At 33.6% G+C, this 21771-nt stretch overlaps 2 protein-coding genes across 5 annotated transcripts; both read left to right on the plus strand.

Annotated features, from left to right (window-relative positions):
- LOC18586359 (E3 SUMO-protein ligase SIZ1) lies at nt 1237–14031 on the plus strand. 3 transcript variants are annotated; one of them, XM_018129178.1, is made up of 18 exons: nt 1237–1309; nt 1419–1480; nt 2259–2339; nt 3142–3184; nt 4477–4555; nt 4792–4957; nt 6482–6612; nt 8005–8073; nt 8359–8446; nt 8565–8640; nt 8873–8946; nt 9138–9245; nt 9651–9812; nt 10769–10873; nt 10958–11038; nt 11182–12355; nt 12571–12932; nt 13519–14031. In XM_018129178.1, the coding sequence occupies exons 2-17, from the start codon at nt 1457–1459 to the stop codon at nt 12696–12698; spliced, it is 2589 nt and encodes an 862-aa protein (XP_017984667.1). In that variant the 5' UTR covers nt 1237–1309; nt 1419–1456; the 3' UTR covers nt 12699–12932; nt 13519–14031. The 3 variants fall into 3 exon arrangements, with proteins under 3 accessions (XP_017984667.1, XP_017984668.1, XP_017984669.1); XM_018129179.1 differs by having other exon boundaries at nt 13524–14031; XM_018129180.1 differs by lacking the exons at nt 1237–1309; nt 1419–1480; nt 2259–2339; nt 4477–4555 and having other exon boundaries at nt 3156–3184.
- LOC18586360 (beta-taxilin) lies at nt 15166–21355 on the plus strand. 2 transcript variants are annotated; one of them, XM_007009714.2, is made up of 12 exons: nt 15166–15345; nt 15582–15951; nt 16079–16158; nt 16629–16737; nt 17568–17635; nt 18452–18529; nt 19190–19254; nt 19575–19641; nt 19751–19933; nt 20489–20545; nt 20689–20784; nt 20886–21355. In XM_007009714.2, the coding sequence occupies exons 2-12, from the start codon at nt 15585–15587 to the stop codon at nt 21018–21020; spliced, it is 1305 nt and encodes a 434-aa protein (XP_007009776.2). In that variant the 5' UTR covers nt 15166–15345; nt 15582–15584; the 3' UTR covers nt 21021–21355. The 2 variants fall into 2 exon arrangements, with proteins under 2 accessions (XP_007009776.2, XP_017984670.1); XM_018129181.1 differs by having other exon boundaries at nt 16082–16158.

Below are 21771 nucleotides of genomic sequence, written 5' to 3' on the forward strand. Positions count from 1 at the left end.
GTTGGATCAATCAAGTAAGATAGAATTTTATAAAAATATAAATTAGATTAATCAATCAAATCATTTTACATAAAATATAAGTCGAAAGATCATTCAACATATGTTTTATATTATAAGATTGATTATGAGTTTATATTTAATAAATTGTCACTGAATAAATTTTATATGGAATTAGTGAATCAAAGGTTATCATCTTATTATTAAATAAATTTAATAATTGTGAATCTTAAAAAAAATATTTATTCAAAAAAACTTTTGAAGTTTAAAATGGCATAATTTGAACTTAAATTTTGAAGTTCAGAAATTAAATTAGATTAACCAGCAAGTAGAATTATATAAAATCTACGTTGAAATATCATACAATTTAAAATTTACTTGACAAGATTGAAATTGGATTTATATTCAATGTACTACCATTATATAGATTTTATATAGTATCATAATCAAATGTTGTCATCTTTTTAAACAAATTAATTTAATAATTGAGAATCTTTAAAAAAAATTATAATTTTAAAAATATTTCACTCAAAAAAATTTTAAATTTTAATTTTTTACAAATATTATATAATTAAATAATAATATATAAATATTATAAACTGATAATTCATCAAATACATCTCTTTATAGCACTCGATTATTTGTTTATCTATTTAAAGAATAAGATTCGAAAAGACTCCTATATAAATAATTATCTCTTTATTCACAAATTCCAAATATTTCCCATCCACAAGCCTTTTTGCCTAACTCTTCCATTCAAAAATGCATGTCCATGGGCTAGGCCCCACCCAAGGTTGGGCCTGTTATTTCAACTGACCTTTTGGTCATATTCGTAATTTTACTTTTATAAAGAGTGGAAAACAACTGCGTTTCCTTCATTGGTTGCACGTTCTTCCAAATGGACCCATCCCTCGATTCTTCCTTTCCTAAAATGACATTTTTCGTTCCCTTCAAAACAAAAAACCACACCGCCACCCCAATTCTTGCGACTGCTTCCTTGACAAGCCAGAAGAGCTCGACACGCGTCAGACGATTACTGGCCCATTAAGCATTACAGATCTCACCGTCCAATGAGAATATTCCATGCAACGGAATCTCCACACCACTGGAAACACCGCATCCGAACCCCCCGAACATGTACGGAAAATCCAAAACCAGATTTAATAAATCAAGTTCACGTCCATTTTTATTTTATCAATTAATTTAATTCTATAAATTAAAAATTTGCTCGTATATAAAGAAGGGAAAGTGGTCTCAGTGAGTCAAAGCTTCTGCGACAGTAACTGAAAAACTCCGAGGTCCAGAGTCCAGCGTGAGCCCTCTATTTTTCTTTTACTTTGATTTTTATTTTTCGTTTCAATTTACGATACTTCAATTTAATAATCAACTGATATATATTCTTTTATTTTCATGTTTGGCAGATTTAATTTTTATTTTTATTTTTATTTGTGAACGAGGAATGGATTTGCTGTCGACTTGCAGGGTAATTCATCTTGATTATTTGGTTGCTTTTAATTTTTATAATTTGATTATTATTAATTTATGTATATTAAATGACGAAAAAAGCTTTGGTTAGAGTGTTTTGATTTTTTAAGCAGATATAATTGTCATTGATTCTATATGAATTTACGTTTAATTTCAATTGTAACTTGGATGATTGCAACTATAATTGAAATTAGGGAACAGATGATCGTGTGCGGAATAAAATTAATTTTATTTATGTTTGATATGCAGTTGATCATTTTAATTGCAACTTCGTAAGGAATATGTGGTACAAGTTTTTTGTGGAACAAAAATAATTGCATTTTATTCGAGATTTTCCGCTATCATTTTGTGTTAGAATGAAAATTCTTGGTAATGTTATTGTGTTTACAAAACAGTCTTTCTTTTCATGTCTGTCATGGAGCTCTAAAGTGTGTTCTAGAGTTTTTGAAATCAATTGTTTGTCTCTTCATTTTTGATAATGCTTTTTTATGGGCAGTTTATTGTGTATGGATGTTTTATAAATTGTAAATGCACTGGCTTCCTGGTACATAGGTTCTAGATGTGAGAGTAAGAGCAGAAATTATTTATTGGAAAGCAACATAGTAAAGATTGGACAAATGCTTTTGGAAGAGAGTAGGGATGTGTAGATTGCCATAAAATTAGATGATATATTGAAATTATTAATTTCAAGTATTTATGGTTTATATAGGATAGTTTTATAAAGTTTAATAATTGAAATTGAACTTTTCATTCTGGTGTCATGCATCTATGTTTAGAGCCAGTTGGCTTACTTCCGAATTAAAGAGCTCAAGGATGTTCTTACCCAGCTTGGTATTTCAAAACAAGGGAAGAAGCAGGTAAGCTGCTAAATTCATGCTCAGTTGCATTCTTGGTTTCACAGTACAATTGACAATATCTGCATGCTTAGAATTTTATTGAATGAGAAAATTTATTTGCAAATAGGCCTAATGCAATACAGAACATTTTTGATGTCACAATATCTTCTGTTCCTCACTAATGTAATTGTTGCACATGATCAATCACCTCAAAGAATAGCTATTTATTACATCAAAGAATGGTAACCATTCTCAATATTTTGCTTGCCAAATAACTGAGCAATTTGGGTTTTCATTTATTTTGACACCCATTACTCACTTGTAATTTCTTAAATGGGTTATTGTTTTGTGCTATAGTTTTGCTCCTCTGTGGGTTAATTCTTTGTTTTTTTTTGCCCCTTAAAATTTGATTGCAATTCCCCTGCATGGAGATTTTTCACTAATTTAATTCTTTTTTGATACAAGAGTATATTATTAAATTATTATTATTTAGGAATTATAGGTATAATAGAATTCTTCTGGATTTTGGTTATTTTTCACCTTAGTGGGGTTCTGAACCTTGCCAAGATTGGTGATTCACCTTAGTGGGGTTTCTAACCTCGCCACGATTGGTGTCTTTCACAACGGCCCGGCGTCACTTTTCCTCATCATGTTTGTGTGATTTCTTGGTGGATTAGACCATCAGGTTTATGGTTTGTGTCACAAGACTTGGTTACTCAGTAGATATTAAATTTTGTAGCTACATTGTGTTTTGATGCCCCTTGAAGAGGGAGATTTCTCCTGATACTTAAGATGATCTTATTGTTTACATCTATCTGTGTAGGATTTGATGGACAGAATATTAGGCTTGATTTCAGATGAAGAAGGTGAGTATTTTTGACTGGACTTTTATAGCTGTCTTGTTAAGGAATGGATGAATACTCTGATTTTTACTTCTGCATCGATTATACATCCTTCCATTTGTTGAGTTTTATATTATAAGTGGATTAGGACATTAAGCTTCTTTCTGACCTTCTACGAATCTATATAATTCAGAGGAAATCATTTGTAGTAAGTGTTGGATTTGTGATACACAGTGGACTTCAGATCATCTCACTTTCTGTGTTTTAGAATAACTTTTGTATGGAAACTGTTATTTAAGTGTTTTTATGAGCTCCGTTATCTCTCTCTCTCTTTGAAATTCTTGGATTGTAGTATTCCTGTTGATCTGTTCTCAAAGTTCTCTCTGTTATAGTACTGTTCAAGCAGTTTCATGATATTTTCTGACTCAGCTTAGGATAGCTCAATCAAACTTCTATTTAGGATTTCATCTTTTTTACTTTTAGAGTTGCTTTTTAATGTCAACATTACCTTCACTTTCAAAAAAAAAAAAAAAAATTACCATCACTTAAAATGATATTGAATGTTGTTTCTGTCTTGTTTAGAGTTGCTGCCAAAACATAAATGGCTACTTTGTTCAACCTGGTTTTCTTTCTTCTTGATGACAATTATATTGCTACCAATTAATTTTCAGTGGTTACAATAATTCTATTTATATGGAGTTTACTGCCTAGAACTAGCTACTTTTTGTGTTAGAAAGAATAATGGTTTGTGATTAGAAACACAGTAAAAGCATGCAGTGGGAGTAGAATTTGAAATGCATTCATTGGTTCATGTACTTAATCAGAGCAGTTGGTTATGTCTGTAACGCTTTATTGAGTTATTATTCTTTCCAGCCTACACTTGACTTTTGGCGTGTCAGATTGCTTCCCTAACCTGGCCTTATTAAACATTTATCAGACTGAGTCTTGTCTGCGTGCTTAAGCATGAATGTGCGTACTTTAGTTCTTGTTTGACTACATTGGTACTATATTTTATCATGTCAGTGATTAGCTTGTCATATTTAAGCATCTCAGTGTTATATGCATTTCTTTTGTTGGAAATGCTTGTTTATGTGCTTTTTTAAAGGTGATGCATGTGCTGGTATATGTCTTGATTTTAGGCCTCTCACTAACTGAATATTGCAACATTTTTTCGTTTTTATGAAGGATAAATATTAGCACTCTGGTTCTGACTTAATTATAGCTCAGACTTTGTTTTTATGCATTTATGCAATGCATCCTTGATCTAATAAAATTTTGATCAAATATATCATGTGTGCTTTTAACATTATATGCAGTTTCTAGCACACATGGGTCAGCAAAGAAAAAAATTATTGGGAAGGAAGGAGTAGCAAAATTAATTGATGATGCTTACAGGTGCTACTTTCTTTAAATATCATTGTCTATGTAAAATTTGATAGATGTTCTGGACATGTAACTTCAGTTTAGCATGTACACATATGCATTAAATTTGGTATTGTTCATGCATTTAGTAATTTTGTTTTACTTTCTTTTTAAATTCATTATCCGTTACTTCTCTGTGCCACAGAATTGTAACATTCCCACCATTTTGTGGTCCTTTATCAGGCATTAAATAACCCATTGTATTCCAGAAAAATGCAGATAGCTGATGAGTCTGATTTAGCAACAAGGAGACAGACTTCTTCTTTAGATATTTGTAATGTGAAGCATAAAGTGGAAGCTGAAGATTTTTCATATTCGGCTGTGAAGATTTGCTGTCCTTGTGGAAGTTCATTGCATAGTGACCCCATGATACAGGTAACAAAAATTGAATTTAGTTTTGATTTTCTATTTTATAAATCAGGTTGAGTAGCCATGGGTTTTGGCCAAATGGCATGTCCTCTGAGATTTAGGAGGTGATTAAGGTCCCAAGCTCAACTTCTCCCATGTTGCTTTGTTAAACAAGTTATTTTGAGGTTTTTCATGCATATTAGATAGTTTTCTCTATAATAATGGGTGATTTTATATAATTTGTTTTGATTTGTTGCATTGTTAGTCCCAATGTTTGGACACGTTTACTATTTTCCTTAATTATATAGTTCAAATTCATGAACAATAAGAAAGTGGTAGCCAGTGGGCAGTAAACTGGCTGGTTGTTGTCCCACTGTTGACAGTAATTTCTTGTTCTTACCGAATATTTTTATGTGGATACTTAATGTGTATGGATATATGACCTTGAATGACTTTGAGGACTTCCTTGTGCTATATGATTGTTTTAAATATTTCAAATGCTTGAGTGTTCAGTTAGCCCTGAAATATTGCAGTTATATTATTGGCTGTAGTCCTAGGTTTGTCTTTATTATTGGATGACATCTGGACCTACTTGAGAGAAGAGAAAGGCAATGCTAAGATATGCAAGGCAAGAAAGTAGTGAAATATTAGGCATTCTGTTGATTGTCTTGCAAATGAGGATGTCATGGGTGTTCATTTGAGATTTAGGTGGTTCCTTTTTAAGTGAGGGTGAAGAAGGATTGTGCTCTTCCATATTTTATTTATTTATCTTTTCAGCTGAATGCTGGGGATGGAAATGCCCAAATCATTACAAGGTGGTGCATTTTTCTGGCAGATTGTCAACGATCCCTTTGACAGTTGTCATTGTCAGGTTTATGTTAAGCTTGCTGTGATAATCACTTTAATGGTTTGAATCAAATTCACATTATAATCCTGAAACACTATTTATAATGACTGGAGAATCATGTGGGAGTATCACTTTTATTAAGCAAACTTGGTTAGACTAGCTAACAAGCTTTAACAATTTCCAAAATCTGTGCAAACTAAGGTGTGGTCATACTTGAGGCATTGGTTGAGCATTTGAGCTCAATTTATATTGCACTAAGCTGAGCCTAAACAATCAAGCTCGCAGTCTGGTTCTGCTTAACTTCTTTGCATCCACAACATTCTTTCATTTTTTAACATTGAAATGCCCATTTCCTGATAAGTATAAGAAGCCATTATTCTCTTTGACTCTCTTGTAGGATAATCTACCTTTTAAGAAAATTTTCTATGCTAGTTAACTTTACACTAATTTCTTTGCGCATATGTAATATATGCCATTCTAAACAATCTTGGTGATTTAGTATGTTTTCCTGTCTTTCCTTTTTGTTCTTCATGACTTGCTTTTCTGTTTCAATGTTTTTATTACCCTGCATATGTAGTCCGTTACATCTTACAAAGATTTGTAATAGTTTTATGTCTTTGCATAGATCATGTGGTTCTTATTTCTACTAGCGAAGAAGCAAATATTTTTCTTATTTTTCTCCCTGTCTGTTTCGCTATTTGCAGTGCATTGACCCAGGATGTCGAGTTCAGCAGCATGTTAGCTGTGTTATTATTCCAGAGAAGCCTATGGAAGTCATTCCATCAGTTCCAGCTATATTTCATTGTGAAATGTGTCGCATCAGTCGTGCAGATCCGTATGTTGTCTTTATTTCCTGTGCCAAATTGAATCATATATTTATCCTATTAATGAAACTGTGATTGTCTAATAGTATGCTACTTAACTAGTATTTGTAGTAAGTTGTAGTTGACATGACCCTGGTGTTTTGACACCAAATCAAATCCAGATCTTAACAAGCATGGAGATGTTTGTGGTTGTGAGCTTGTACTATTGTGCAAGTTGATAGGTGGTTTTGAGTTTGAACCTTACCAACTGTTTCCATCTTCTCAAAATACTTGTAGATTATTGGATATTGGCATAATGTTTGGAAAAACCTTTGAACTATTTAAGAAAATTCAAATAAGTCCTTTTTCTTTTATTGTGTTCAATCAAGCCCTTGTATTTTTATTTTGAATCAAATAGGTCCTTATAACTAACGGTTGATTAATTGCCATTAGTTAAAATGCCACTTGTCACTTTATGCCCACATGGCACTGGCGTGGAGGGTGAAAAATGCCACACGGCCACGTCAATATGCCCCATCATCATTTATTATGACATGTCAGCATGTCACGTAAGCGTCACATAACATAAAATGACAATTGGCATTTTGATTAATAATAGTTAGTCAACCATTAGTCATAAGGGCTTATTTGGTCCACAATAAAAGTTATAAAGGTTCGATTCAATGCAATAAAAGAGTAAAGGTTTATTTGAATATTCCTGAATGATGCAAATGCTTTTTTAAGTATTATGCTTAGTATATTTTATTTACTACACTTATTCTGCATTTAAAGGGGAAAACTGGATGTGGGGACTGGGGATGAAAACACTATGATCATCAAAATTAGTGCTCATTTCTATCCTCTACTAAAGATAGCTAATAATGTTGGAATCTTATGGAGTTTAACTTGATATGGTTATAAAGCATGTGATACATATACATCTTTGAATATTTTACTGGGGCCTATTTTTTAATGAATTACTACTTAATTATTAAAATGTGATTTTACATTCTGTGCTGTTGAAGAAGTCAGACTAAGAAGAGTAGTATGAGATGCTGTTTTCTTTTGTTTTCTGGTAGTGAGCAATATGGGTCCAAATTCCATACAAATGCTGATGAACATGTTTATTTCTTTTAACTACTCAAGCAAATCAAAATAATTACTTAAACATGTTAGCAATAACCATCACAACTGACTTTCCTATGATCTTTAATTCATTGTGGTATGTTCTGGTTGCGTAGCTAAAACTTGGGAAACATGTATATATGTACTTTTGACTTTCTGCATCTTTTTGAGTGTGATTCATGCAATCTTTTTTGTTTTCTTGGAAATTCTTGTGGTAGATATATGAATGTGTTTTGCGTTCTAAGATCATTCTCCTTTTAATTTAATATATTGTGAACATATTTCTTTTGTATCCACAGCTTTTGTGTCACTGTGGCGCATTTGATATCCCCTGTGAAGTTAATAGCTGCAAATATTCCATCTGATGGGTGAGTTCATATTCAGTTCTCTCTCTCCTGTAAGGAAATTTTGTTTTTATCTCCGTGAAATCTCTATATCCTACTCAAAGCCACTGACAATATTTTTGGAGTTACTCATGAAAAGCATTGGCTTTATACTCAAATCAACCATTTTTTTTAAGGAAATGAGATCTCATTTTCTAATCTTTTCTTTTTTGTCTTAGTATATTTGTCCATTTTTGTTTTCTGATGATATGTTGTTGAACTCATCTGCTTTAAGATTTGTTATACTTTACTTCATTTTCAATTCTTCAGGACAAATCCCCTACTGAACGTGGAAAAAACATTTCACCTGACAAAGGCAGATAGTGATTCATTACAGAACACTGAATATGATATTCAGGTTAATTCAACATCGAATAACATGTCATATGGCAGCTTAGGCTCATTATAACATGTCATCCTACTTTGAAGGTTACCAGTGCATTGATTATTCATACTTGTATGCTATTTTTTCTCAGGCTTGGTGTGTTCTTCTCAATGATAATGTTTCATTTAGGATGCAATGGCCACAATATGCTGATTTACATGTTAATGGTACACTATTCGGCTTCATTACTTTTTTTTTTCTCATATATCTACCTGCATCTTCATCTTTTTTTCCATTGTCTTTAGCACTTTGGCTTAGTTTCCTGGCTATATAGGGTTTTTCTTGGGGTGCCTCTTGGTTCAAACTTCAGAGAGGGCTTTGGGCTAATTTAGATATGTAACAGACCTTGTTAATGAAGTTACTCTATCATGATTTTTGGCTTCCTACATGTTGTTACAGGTTTTGCAGTAAGAACTCTTAACAGACCTGGTTCACAGTTGTTAGGTGCTAATGGTCGCGATGATGGTGCACTGGTGATTTCTCTCACCTTCTGCTACTTCTATAATTTATGTGTGCTAAAATCTTGATTCAAGGACACTTAAATATGCATCTTTTGTTGTGATATGTTTTTTATTTATTTATGTACATAATATGTTTAAATTTTATTTTTGCTGTCATTTAATTAAAGATTTTTATTTGATTTAATGTTTTGTTTTGATCCCAGATCACATTATATGTTGTGGAGGGCATTAATAAAATTTCTTTATCGGCATGTGATGCTCGCTCTTTCTGTTTTGGAGTCAGACTTGTGAAGCGTCATACAATAGAACAGGTATCCTCTCACTCTTATGAATTTACTCGTGTTTAGCTACTGCAGTAATTTGTAATTTAGTAATAGCACAAATTACATCAAGCCCTTAACTTGGATATTGCCAATTAGTTCCTTTTGGAAAATAGTTAGTTTATTAGTTTCTATATCTTTTGCTATTTGTTTATTATGCCAGCATTGTTCTTCCAAATCTTTTATGGTACACCCGAAAACTATGGCTTCTTGGAGGTCCTCGAATTGTTGTAAAACAAAACTAGCAAAGGAAAGCTATTTGCTCTTTAGCATGCTTCTTGAAGTTATTATGATGTGTCATTGCCATCAATTTCTCTTAGTTACTTTAGAGTTTGGTTTCATCTGCATCACAGCGGATGTTTTTTCTTTTATCTCATTGTCTGATTAAATGCCAAGGTTCTCGGTTTGATTCCTAAAGAAGCAGATGGTGAATCCTTCAAAGATGCACTTGCCCGTGTTTGTCGTTGCGTCGGTGGTGGGATGCGCACTGCAAATGAAGATAGTGATAGTGATTTAGAAGTCATTGCAGATACAATTACAGTTAACCTTCGCTGTCCTGTAAGTGATAGCTTATTTCTTAATGGATTTTAGTTCCGCCATGTTTGTTTTTTTTTTTTCCATTCTACTGGATTAGTGTTTAATTATGCATGAACACTGAAGCGCCTCATTGAGTAGTTAACTGAATGAACTGGGTATCCATATTGAATTATTGATTGAGCCACCATCATTATTCTGGAGACTTGAAACTGTTTAAGTGACTTGCATGTGCATAGAAAACATTTGGGTTTGTTAAGAATGTGGCATCGAATTTCATTATATCATTAATTTGAATTGATCATGTAGGGTTCAGATGCAGATATAGCTTCCCCTCACTACGTGTCAAGAAGGTGGCTGTTTCACTAGACAGATATTGTTTGTTATACAAAGGCTTGGGAAATTTGTAATTTCTAGAATGTGCATGAGATCATCTCATAGTTTTCTCTGATGTTAGGTCATATATAGTTTACCAGCCATGTATATTGTCTAGTTTGGAAGGGTGTTTCTTCTTTTTTTTTCCCTCTAGTCCTAGTTTGGAAGTACCCTGTTGTAATAGAGGTTCTTTGTCCACTTTTATTCCATTAAAACAAGGGGCCTTGCAAGGGTGATAACCTATGGTGTATGGAGCTTATATCGATGGTGACGAGGGAATGGGACATATATTAGGTTGAACCTAGGCTATGAGAAAGCATCTGAACAGAACAATCTCCCAGGTTTGCATCCCCCCAACACTAGGCCTCATACCACATATGTTACTCAGGCTCTATGCAAATGTCAGTTTAGTGCCTTCCAATGTTTTGTCAGTGTATGCTTTTTGTTATCATCTTTGATGTTTGTTTAACTTTATCTACTTTATACTGTCATCATTATTAGGCATATTGCTCACAAGTTTACTTCTGAGCTTGATTTCTATTTCCAAAATTTGTTAATTGAACTGCTAACATGATGTCTTCTTATCTACTACTTGAAACTGTCAGATGAGTGGCTCCAGAATAAAGGTCGCTGGCAGATTTAAACCATGTGTTCACATGGGATGTTTTGATCTTGAAACTTTTGTGGAGCTTAATCAGCGCTCAAGGAAGGCAAGTAATCATCATATTTATGATTTTTCCAGTTTTGAAATTTCAAAGGCATTGATAAGAGCAAGAGGCTTTTGATGCTTGCAGTGGCAGTGTCCCATCTGTCTCAAGAACTATTCCCTAGAAGATATCATTATTGATCCATATTTCAATCGAATCACAACTATGGTATTACTTTCTATTTATATCCTGATCTATTTAGTGTAAAAAATTATATAAGTAGAAATACTGTTTAAATCCATTTCTCTCTCTCTCTCTCTACAAAAAAAAAAAAAAGTACTAATCAAAAAATAAAAATTCTCATGGGACAGATGCTGCACTGTGGAGAAGATGTAACTGACATTGAGGTGAAGCCTGATGGTTCTTGGACCGTTAAGACCAAAGATGAGCTTAGTGATCTTGGAAAATGGCATTTCCCTGACGGTTCACTTCATGGAGATATGAATGAAGTCATATCCAACTCAGAGACCTGGAGGCAGATCAATAAGCATGAAAAGTCAGGAAATCCTAATCTTGAAAATGGGACAGAAGGAGGGAAAATAGAAGCAAGTGAACACCAGCATCTCCCCTTGCGAAATCCAAAAGAGGAAGATTTAGAAAACTTTTGTCAGATGGTCATAACATTGAGCAGTAGTGCCAGTGGAAGCGGTAGAGATGATGAAAACCCAAGTATTAATCAGGATTATGGTAGATATGATTCTATCCCTGGCATGAATGGAAATGAGATCAATTCTATTCGTCACAATTTTAATTCAATTCTTAGTACTGAAAATCAAAGTTATGGAGCAATAGGGGAGCCAGACATCATTATTGTCAGTGATTCAGAAGAAGAGGATGTCAATTTGGTTTCTTGTCATACAGATTACAAATCTTGTGTCCTGAATGATTGTGGGGCTTTGTCTGCCCCCCCAAGAATCGAACAATCATATCTGGAAAACCCTGTTCCTGATTCTGGTATAAGTTCTTGTTTGGATCTCTTCAATGACAGTGGAAAAGATGTTGGAATGTCTGACTGGGCATATTCTTCTGGTACCCAAGCAAGTTCAAGGTTCCAACTGTTTGGTGAAGATTCTGATGTCTCAGATGTTCTTATTGATTTGGAGCGTTCTGGGGTTACATGCTCTGGACCTATGAACAGTTACACATTGGCTTCAAAGTTAACCATGAACTCCAGCAGACAGGTTCCTGATTCTTCTATTTTCAGTACCAATATTAATGAAGATGATGACCTGGTTGATAATCCCTTTGCATTTGTAAGTGTGGACCCCTCTCTACAAAATTTCCTTTCTACTCAACCAGTTGGAACCTTGGCAGAAACTGATCTAGGACACTGTCCCCCCATATCAAACAGTACCCATACTGAGGATTGGATTTCTCTTAGGCTTGGCTGCAATGGCGAGAGTATTGGCAGTAGTGTTGGTACTATTGCTCAGTCTGCTGTTTCAAAGGGGTTGGATTTAATAAATGATTGTAGATCAAATGAAGGTAGAAACGTCTAATTAGTGCTGTATTTTCTCTCAAAGTTGGTTATACTACTTTTGGATTGTGAATTTATAGATTTCATCTTTCTTTGTTTGACACATCAACATTTCTGCTCAGTGTGACTAAATCCATCAACGGAAAGAGTGAAACATTTGTGCATGTCTTATTTTATTATTATCGGCTTAGGCTAACAATCAATCGCACGCATTACTTTACAGGGATGAATGACAAAGCCAGGTCTAACAGGATAGACAATAGGAAAAAGTTAAATGGCCCTTTCTCATTTCCTCGCCAGCCAAGGTCTGTCAGGCGACGGGGTTACTCAATAGCTTCAGACTCAAATTAGATGGAATTGAAACTTACTTTCAGGATTCATTGAGAAGTTGATATCTACAGCATGTTATGGGAAACTGAGATAATGATGGTGACCCTATCTTCTATCACAATTATTCACTTATCGAAGGAGAAACAAGCATCTTTCTTTGAGTTGCAGTTGAAGCCTACTGATTGTATTGTTAGTTGAAATGGCATTCATCTACATCATGCTTTCATTGGCAGCATGGAACAGCCCTAACAAATGGTGAGCCCTGACGGTTCATTGATGTTTATATAGTCTCCTCAAAATATATCATATGAGTGATCTGTAAATTTAGTATGAGAACAAAATATGGTTTTAAAAATCGCAGACCAATCTATGTTTTCATAACAATGGTGAAACATAACTTGATTCAATTAGTATGCTGATCAATCGAAAATGTGCTCTTTGTATGGTAAACCAAACTAAACAGGGTAAATTTTTTGCTGATTTGGAAACATATCTGGGGACTGTTTTATTTTTAAACCTTCTGCTGTTGGAACAAGTAGGTCGAAATTTATAGATATGTGAGAACATTATCTTTGACTAGATTACACCAATAGCATTCTTTGATGCTCTCGATGTTTAATTGCTGGCATTCATGTGCATAACCCTTTTACTCCAAAAGAAAGAAGATAAAAAAAAAGTTAAATGAAAAGTTGAAAAACTCATCCTAATTGTCAGTCTTTGGACATTGTTGAAAGCCTGGCCTTTGTATTCTGCATGCCTGCCCATGTTATTCAGTTTGCTCAACTATGAAAGAAAACATTGTGTGGATTTTTTAAGGTTACTGAATTTGTATTGGTTTCAGAGCAGAGATACCTGCAACGGACCTTTGAAGCAGTAAGTATCGGGCTTTTCTGGGAAGCTGCTACTGAGAAAAGAAACAAGGCAGGTTGAATATTGATTCTCCAACGGTAATCCTTCCACCTCATTTATATAGAACTTCATTTTGTCACTGGTTCTATCTCAGGGACTGTTCAGTTGTCTGGATTGTATTAGTAGAAGAAAATTCCTTTGATAATCGATATTTATATATTTATCTTTATAATTGTACATAACAGACAGGTTTTCTGTACAGTTTGCTGTGGCTGTTTTAGAAAACAGGGAGGAATATTAGATGCATGTCCAGATGTAAATTGGTAAAGACTAACGTTTGAATTTTACTCTGATAAGTAACTATGGAAAGTGGTCTGTTGTCTTGCTGAAATGGTTGGTATTGTGATTTAGGAGTTTATTTTCTACCTTGTGGAGAGAAAATACCTTGTATAGCAGAGTATTTTATGTTGCTCCTTTCGTAAAGTTTTTCGTAATATTTTCCTTATCCGCGTTTACTATGACATGTCAGTTAAGTGTCCGACGAAGGGTATTTATGGGAAAATGAAGAGACTCCGAGCAGCTACGTATCCTTTCACCCTTAGTATAAGCACTTGGGAATCTGCTCATTGGGTTCACGTGAGTATGGAAAAATATGGGAGCTGTTAGTTGTATGATACTTGTTTTCCAAGGCCTCCAAGGGTATTTTGAAGATACTTGTTGCTTTAAAGTTTAACCCTTTTATTTGGACTGTCACATTTCGAAACTTTAGTCAAACCTCTTGCAGTCTAAAAACAAGAAGAGAGAAAGTTATAGAGAAGCGCTAATCTCACACTTACGCTCTTAAGTTAGAATGAAAGTGCGAGCTCTGAAGAAACCATTTGGTTTTATTAGAATTATTAAGAAATCTGGAGGTGGTTTAATTATAATCATAAATTTTCAATTACATAAGTTTTTTTTCAAAAAAAAATTTTAGATTTCAATTTAAATATTGGAATAATTATAACTATTTATTATAATTTAAAATTTTGTGATTTTAGTTGTGTTATGTCAAGTTTTTTTGTAGTAATTTTTTTTGAAATCAAGTCGCTGAGATCAAAAATTTGAATCTTTTTAAAAGTTTTCGAAAGTTATGGTTTGGAGTTTTAACATTTCATTTGATGGGTATTTTTATTTTTAAATTAAATAAATAAAAATAAGAAAAAAACAAATAATAAAAATATTAACCAAAAACAAAGCTCAAATGAGCAAAAAGAGATTAAGGAAAAGATCCAAATAATAATTGTAATATTTGGAGTCACATAAACTTATTTGCTTTGAAGTTTTGGCTCCTAATATGGGATTTATTTTAAAGGGCCAAAGGCAAGAACAGTGTATAATTTTTTTCATAAATAATTAGATATAAATATATTGCTGACAACTCCAAAACAGAAAAATTTTCATTTGATTAAAAAATATTTTAAAATTTATGAATAATGAAGCCAAATACATGTTACTTTTACATTTATTATAAAAATGTAAATTATTTAATTTTTTTTAAAAAATAAAACTACTGCAACAATATTTTATATAATAATTACCCAAAGAAATATTTAAATACAAGCCTCAGAAAAAAAAAATTAAAAATTTCTATAAAAAAATACGTTATTAGAAAAAAACCCACGACAAGAGACAAATCAGTTCAATTTTGCAGCTTCTCTCACTTTCACTTCAACACACACACGCACATAAAGGCAACAGTGAAGGAATACAGGCAAAGATCAACCAAACGGCAAAACCTTAAAAGGGTTTTAGTTTATTCTTCTCTTCATCTTCATATCTGGTAATCTATCTCTTATTTCATCCCTTCAAAGTTAATGAATTTAATTTCTTTTTTCATCTTTTTTTCCTTTTGACCCCTAGTTTGAAAAGTTGGAATCTTGATAAAACCTTGGCATAATAAAGATTGAACTTTTACCTATTTATAATGAAAACTCAGATGTTTTTTGATCTGGGTTTTCTTTATTTTTGTTTAATAAGGGTTAAAAGTGAGTTTGTCTTTTTTTGTTTTTGGGGTAGAAAATGGAAAACCCAGAAGCAAATCAGCTTCCTGAAGTGGATTCACTGCCAGATGGCTTTGTTGAGAGTCCTTCAGAGCGTTTGGCTCCAAAAACTCCAATTTTGGAACAAGAAAAGCCTTTGCAGCCTGACTATAGAGAAGATGATCTAGTTTCCGCTGAGTTTGGAGCAAGCAAGGGCCAAAAGCAGAGAACTTTTCCTGTGGCATTGTCTGAAGTGGATGGTTTTGATGGTTCTTTGGATTCTGTAGAAGGTAAGTTAGTCAGTAATGAGTCCAGTAATTCTGTTCCTGAGGCTGCTGCAGTTGGGGAGGCAGAATGCAGTGAGGTGAAAGGAGAAGTTAAAGGGGAGTGTCAAAGTACGGAGAGAAGTAATTTTTCTTAACTTCGAATTTGTTTCTCAAATTTTGTTTTGTTTGTTTATTTTTTAAAATTTCACATATGAAATGCGGGTAGTTTTTAGGTTTTTTAGTGCTCATTCGTTGTTGTTTTTTGCAGCAGTTGAAGGAGGATCAGAAACTAATTTGAAGGAAACATCTTCATCGGAAAGTGTCGATTTGGTGAAAAATAAAAAACCAGTTAGTAGATCATAGTACTTGACTGTTCTTTCAAATTCCTATGCTAGTAGGTAGGGTCCTGTATGAGAATTATAAATGCATGAGTTGAGTAGTGGTTATTTCTAAGGTTCAAAGAAGTGCTGATAGTTATTTATAAGGAAAGCATCTTTTCTGTTCTTTTTTCTCCATAGGCTGTTAGTAATATTTCACTAGGTAAAAGCCTTGGATGGATGATAATCTTTATATCAATTACTGATGATTAAAATAATGTATTATTCCAGGAGAAAAATTTACTTGTTTGGTTCATGAGATAAGCAGTTTTAAGCATTTGACTGTTCACTTTGTTAATCTATTTCACAAATTGTCTCAGTCAGTCTGTAGAATTAGGTTCAGTTTATTTTGAGGTACTTTCATATGCTTATTTTACATCAGTTTCATCTAAATAAATTGAACTCACTGCAGTCTTAATTACTTGGACTATTATTTCTCAGGAAACCACTGAAACCAAACGCAAGAATGCAAAACGTACAGTCAAAACAGAAAAGGAATTTCTTGAGTTCTCTTTGAAATATCAACAAGTTCTTGCAGAAAGAGATGCAGGTAAGTTGAAATAACATTTATGATGTCCAAAAGGTCACTATAATTTGATGTGATGAATATATTGGTCTAATTACCGAAGACTGTCAAATTTTTCAGTTCATCTTAATACTCCGATTTGTTTTGATGTGAAGTTAATTTTTATGTTGCTAAGAGTGATACTTGTCCAGCCAAATGCTATAGCTTCAAGGGGGAGCTGTTCCCTCCTCTCGTGCTTAAAGCTCAGTTCTATCTTTGTATATCACATTTTACTAAGTGAATCTGCTCTTGTTTAATCAACTAATTAGAACTAACATGCAGTTTCTGAATGTTTGGTGTCAGAAATTAAAAAAAGAAAATTACCAGATATGATTTCTCTCTTTAGTTAAGATGTGAGCACTAAAGAACAAAAATGAAAACAGTTAGTTCTATTGGTCACTTTGGTTTCCCCTGGAATGTGATTGGAGATGACTATTGCTGTGATCTCTCCAGAATGACTTTAACAATCTTGCTGTGGTGCAGTACTGTTGCCTTCAAGGACTTCCATTTAATTTTAACATCCTGTATAACTTCTGTGACAGATTAAAATTACAGGTTCTTTCCTTCTTTTGTTGTAAAGAGGAGAAAAGTCGTTTGACTTCAGTCTTAACCAGATATGTTCATTTCCTTGGAAACTTTGACCAGCTGAATTTAGAAGCCGTTGGTGAATACTTAGAGTTTAGAAAGTCTTTTATGATATATAAATACCCAAGAGGCACATATTACTAATTGATTTATTCTATAATGTCTCCATATATCTTGAACATCAAGGAAGCTTGAATTTTGTTTCTTTTCTTTTTTGCCCTGTTTCGTAGCTATTGCTGTTCGAGATAAGCTTGAATCACTTTGTAGGGAGTTACAACGTCAAAACAAAATGTTAATGGTATGTGTTTTTCTTTAGATACTTGATCTCTTTTTGATTGATTACATTCCACAGCTGGTATTTGTTCTTGATGCACTTTGTGCTTCATATGTTGACCTTTTAATTTTGTTATGAGTGCAATTGGCCTTGAAATTCATCTCCTTTTCATATCCTTATTTTTCTCATTTGGGTCAGTTACCTAGCCATCAAAGATACCATGCACCCAAAATTTCTGAGAGAGTATAAGAAGAGGGGGTGGGGGTGGAGTAAGCTCTAAATTGCAGAAACGTAGGATTCCTTCTGGTGGTTAAAAGGAATGGAAGAATATTTTGTCACAGTTTTAGGTATCCTGAGTGTTATAGCACAAGCTGCATCCTTGTGGCTATCACAGGTCGTGAACTTTCTGAATTTCACCCAACCAACTATAAAATGGATTAAATAATAGCTCTAACTGGGTTCCTTTGTAAAGTTGCTCTTACTAACTTTATAGTATTGCTTGCTGTGCTAAACTTTTTGTGAACCTCTGGTTTCTTTCAAAAGTGTCTGCCATTCACTTAATAATTTCTTTTTTATGAATACACATGATCAAGTTAATGGTGGATCTCCATAACAAATTTAATTAATAGGCAAAGCAACTTTCCTTTATTTTTACTGTTTGTAATGTCTGTTCAACATTTTGGCATATTAAAGAGATCAGTGATTGTCATAATCTGATCATGATCTGTGTAAAATCTTCGACTCTCATGATTATAGTTTGCATGGTTGACACAAAAAGTGATGCTTATTTGTCTGACTTTCTTTTATGAAGGTGCTGATGGCTTGCTCATGATGTCACAGGATGAATGCAAACGGGTATCAACAGAAGGGCAAAACTTAAGATTAGATTTATCAGCCAGGTTCCAAGATGCAATCAAGGTTTGATTTCCCTGTTTCAATTTTGAAAGTTATCATGGTGGATGGGCTGACTTGCATATTGACTAGCCCAGCTGTCTCTAGTTATGTTACTTCATGGGAATAGAGGCTAAACTTTGTCACAGCCCGTCAGTTTTAGCTATAATTAGAGGAAATTTGTGATACAACTCTTCCAGTAAGCATGATTGATCCCAAAACTTGGGGTTACATGATTAAAATATATGTACCATAGGTCAGTGGAGATGATACGTCAAAAGCAAGAGAGATGGTAAAGTGAAGTGAGTCATCGCTCATCATTATCAGCAGAGCATTGCAATTCTATTAGTTGAAGTAAACTAAATATTGCGGTAGATGAATAATTCATATGATTTTCTATTTTATGTATCACTGTAGATGTACAATAATTATATAGTTGAATATTCCAGTTCTGCCATATCTCTGCTCTTTGAATTGACTCCCTTCCACCTGGCCGCCTCTCTCTCTCTGTCTGTTGTGTGTGTATTCTTCTGACTCTTCAATTTTGGCATGTACAAAATGTAAATGCTTCCTCAACATTCTAGATCACTTTCTGGAAATTTTAATTTTCATAGCCAAACTTTAGTTTTTCTTTTCATTTGTTACATATTTTACTATTAGTTTCTTGATCTTTTTTTCCTCATATAGGATGTGAGCATTAAGCTGGAAGAGCAGAAGGATGAATGTCTATCTCAACTGAAGGAGAATGAGATGTAAGAGACAGGGAATGCATGTGTAATTATTATACTTTTGTTCCCTTTGAGCTTGGTAACATCTATACATTAAAAGCTACCAAATTACATCTGGGCCACATTCTTGTCCTTTGGGGGTTTGCCAAAATGAGAATCTTTTAATGTGGGCCTCTGTTCTTTCTAGATTAGAAGTTTGGATATATTGGATAGTTCGTAAATTTTCAAAAAAAAATTTGCCCATCTGGGAAAGCATCACCCTCACCCTATTGTTTATTGATTTAACAGATTGTTTTGGTGTCATCCTTTTCATTATTCATAATATGTTTTGGACTCATGTATAGGTTGAGAAATAAGTTGAAGCAGCTCGCTGATCAGTATGCCCTCTCTGAACAACAATATGCTCAGAAGGTATAGGTTAGAATTCCTGGTAGCTAAGGTTTTCTATCTTGAAATGCTAATCAATTCTATTGTCAAGGACTGTGAGCTTACTTCTATGTTTTGGATATTTGAAACACAGCTAAAGCAGAAAACACTAGAGTTACAGATTTCTGATTTGAAAATTAAACAACATGAAGAGAAATTGATCCAGGAACAAGCGCAGATGAAAGTATATGCAGAGCAAGTGTCACAGTTATTGGCGACTGAAAAGAATTTACGCTTGCAGTTGACAGCCGATGGAGAAAAATTCCAACAGTTTCAGGTCGAATTCTTTCCATGTCATTTATCAACTTGCTTTTATTGGCAGCTTTTCTCTTTTAGGTTGATGAATAGAATATTCTGTATTTTGAGTGCTTGTATCATATGTCTTGGATGGCTGGACGCAGGATCCATCAGTTAAGAGGTCTTTTTCTCTTATTTTTTATACTAATTGGAAGGTTTTTTGTCAACTGCATAATGCTGAAATTATAGTATCATAAGTTAGTAAAAGGCTACAATCTTAGTGCTATTGTTGACAGAAAAGTAGTGAAGGTTTACCTGAAGTGCTATTATTGACAGAATAGTAGTGGGATGCTTTTGTAATACCTTTCTAGGTGAGTAATAAGTGACCTGTTTTCATGTTTGAGGTGTTTTCCTTTGGATGTACTTGGACCTTTTTTATTGAATGCACTTCACTCATCTGACATCCTCTGCATGACTTCTGAGATGCAGCAGTGCTGAAGGCTGATTAGTACTTCCATGTCTTTTGTTAATGCCATTGATATTTTAACCTATCTCATCAACTTCATGATGTTTAAACTTCTACTTTATTTTGCAGGATGCTTTGTTAAAGAGCAATGAGGTCTTTGAAACATTTAAGCAAGAGATTGAAAAGGTACATGTGCCTTTTATCTTTGAGAGGAACATTTTCCTCAAAGCACTACTTTTTGGCTTTCCTATTGCTCCACTTTACAATGTTGCATTTTGTATTCTGTTCAAGTTACCAACAATTTTTTTCCCATGTATATAAAAAATTAGATGGCAAAATCAATCAAGGAACTCAAGAAGGAAAATGTATTCTTGAAGAGCAAATGTGACAAATCAGATGTTACTCTCATAGAACTTGTGGAAGAGGTATAGGTTGACATGTCATTTTAAGCTTTCATTCTTTAGAATTATTATATATATCATGAAAGAGGGGTATCTAGCACTTACTTTTGTCTTTGCTCGAGCAGCGTGAGAGATTGAAAAAACAATTGGAGAAGACAAAGAACCAGAAGGAAAAACTTGAATCATTGTGCCGATCACTTCAAGCAGAGAGGAAGCAGAGCTCCACCGGAGGAAACAGCTCTGATACTGTAGCTGTTTAAATGTAAACATATTTAACCAACTACTAATGCATTTTGTGATTATGATCTTATGATTATACCGCCTTTTGTCTCTTCTTGTCGAGAGAAGTCACCGAAGATGGCAGTGCACATTTTGATATCTTGAGTGTAATAATATGCATCCTCTCAGCAATTATTGTATTATAAGAACATTTTCTTTGGCTGGTGGATTTCCTTGTATGGATATAACTTTCTATTTTTAGCCATGTTACTTGATTGGAAGGAACTGCCATATTGAATCTAAGTTAGGCTTTTCGGCATTTGGCCTACCCAAATAAGAAAGCAAGGCAGTCCAATGTTGCATCCTTGAAAGCCAATACTATTTGTGTTATTGAAGTGCTTTTATACAGTAGAAGAGTTTCAGGCTAAACCAGATGACCAATGACTCTTTTTGGGCTACAAGAAATGAGTCAATGACCTTAATTACAGCTCACTGTCTAAAATTTTCATTAAAATATATTAATTTGTTCTATTATTCATGGAAGTTTATATATTTTTGAATTAAATTTATTAGGAAGGATGGGGATTTGCTGTCTAGCCTAAAGCTGTCAACATTTTCTTCTTTGTTGCATCAACATTCAAAGAACAGACATTGTTGTCAGGTTTCAAGCACTCAAAAATGTTTACTGGCAATTTCCTAATGTATTTACATTTTCTTTCATTGATTTCCTTTGGACTAAAATGGTGGCTTAACCCAAGTATGACATTCTATTTCCATCATTTTCTCAAATAT

Source organism: Theobroma cacao, chromosome 10 (genome assembly GCF_000208745.1).
Source record: "Theobroma cacao cultivar B97-61/B2 chromosome 10, Criollo_cocoa_genome_V2, whole genome shotgun sequence".
Classification (NCBI taxonomy): domain Eukaryota; kingdom Viridiplantae; phylum Streptophyta; class Magnoliopsida; order Malvales; family Malvaceae; genus Theobroma; species Theobroma cacao.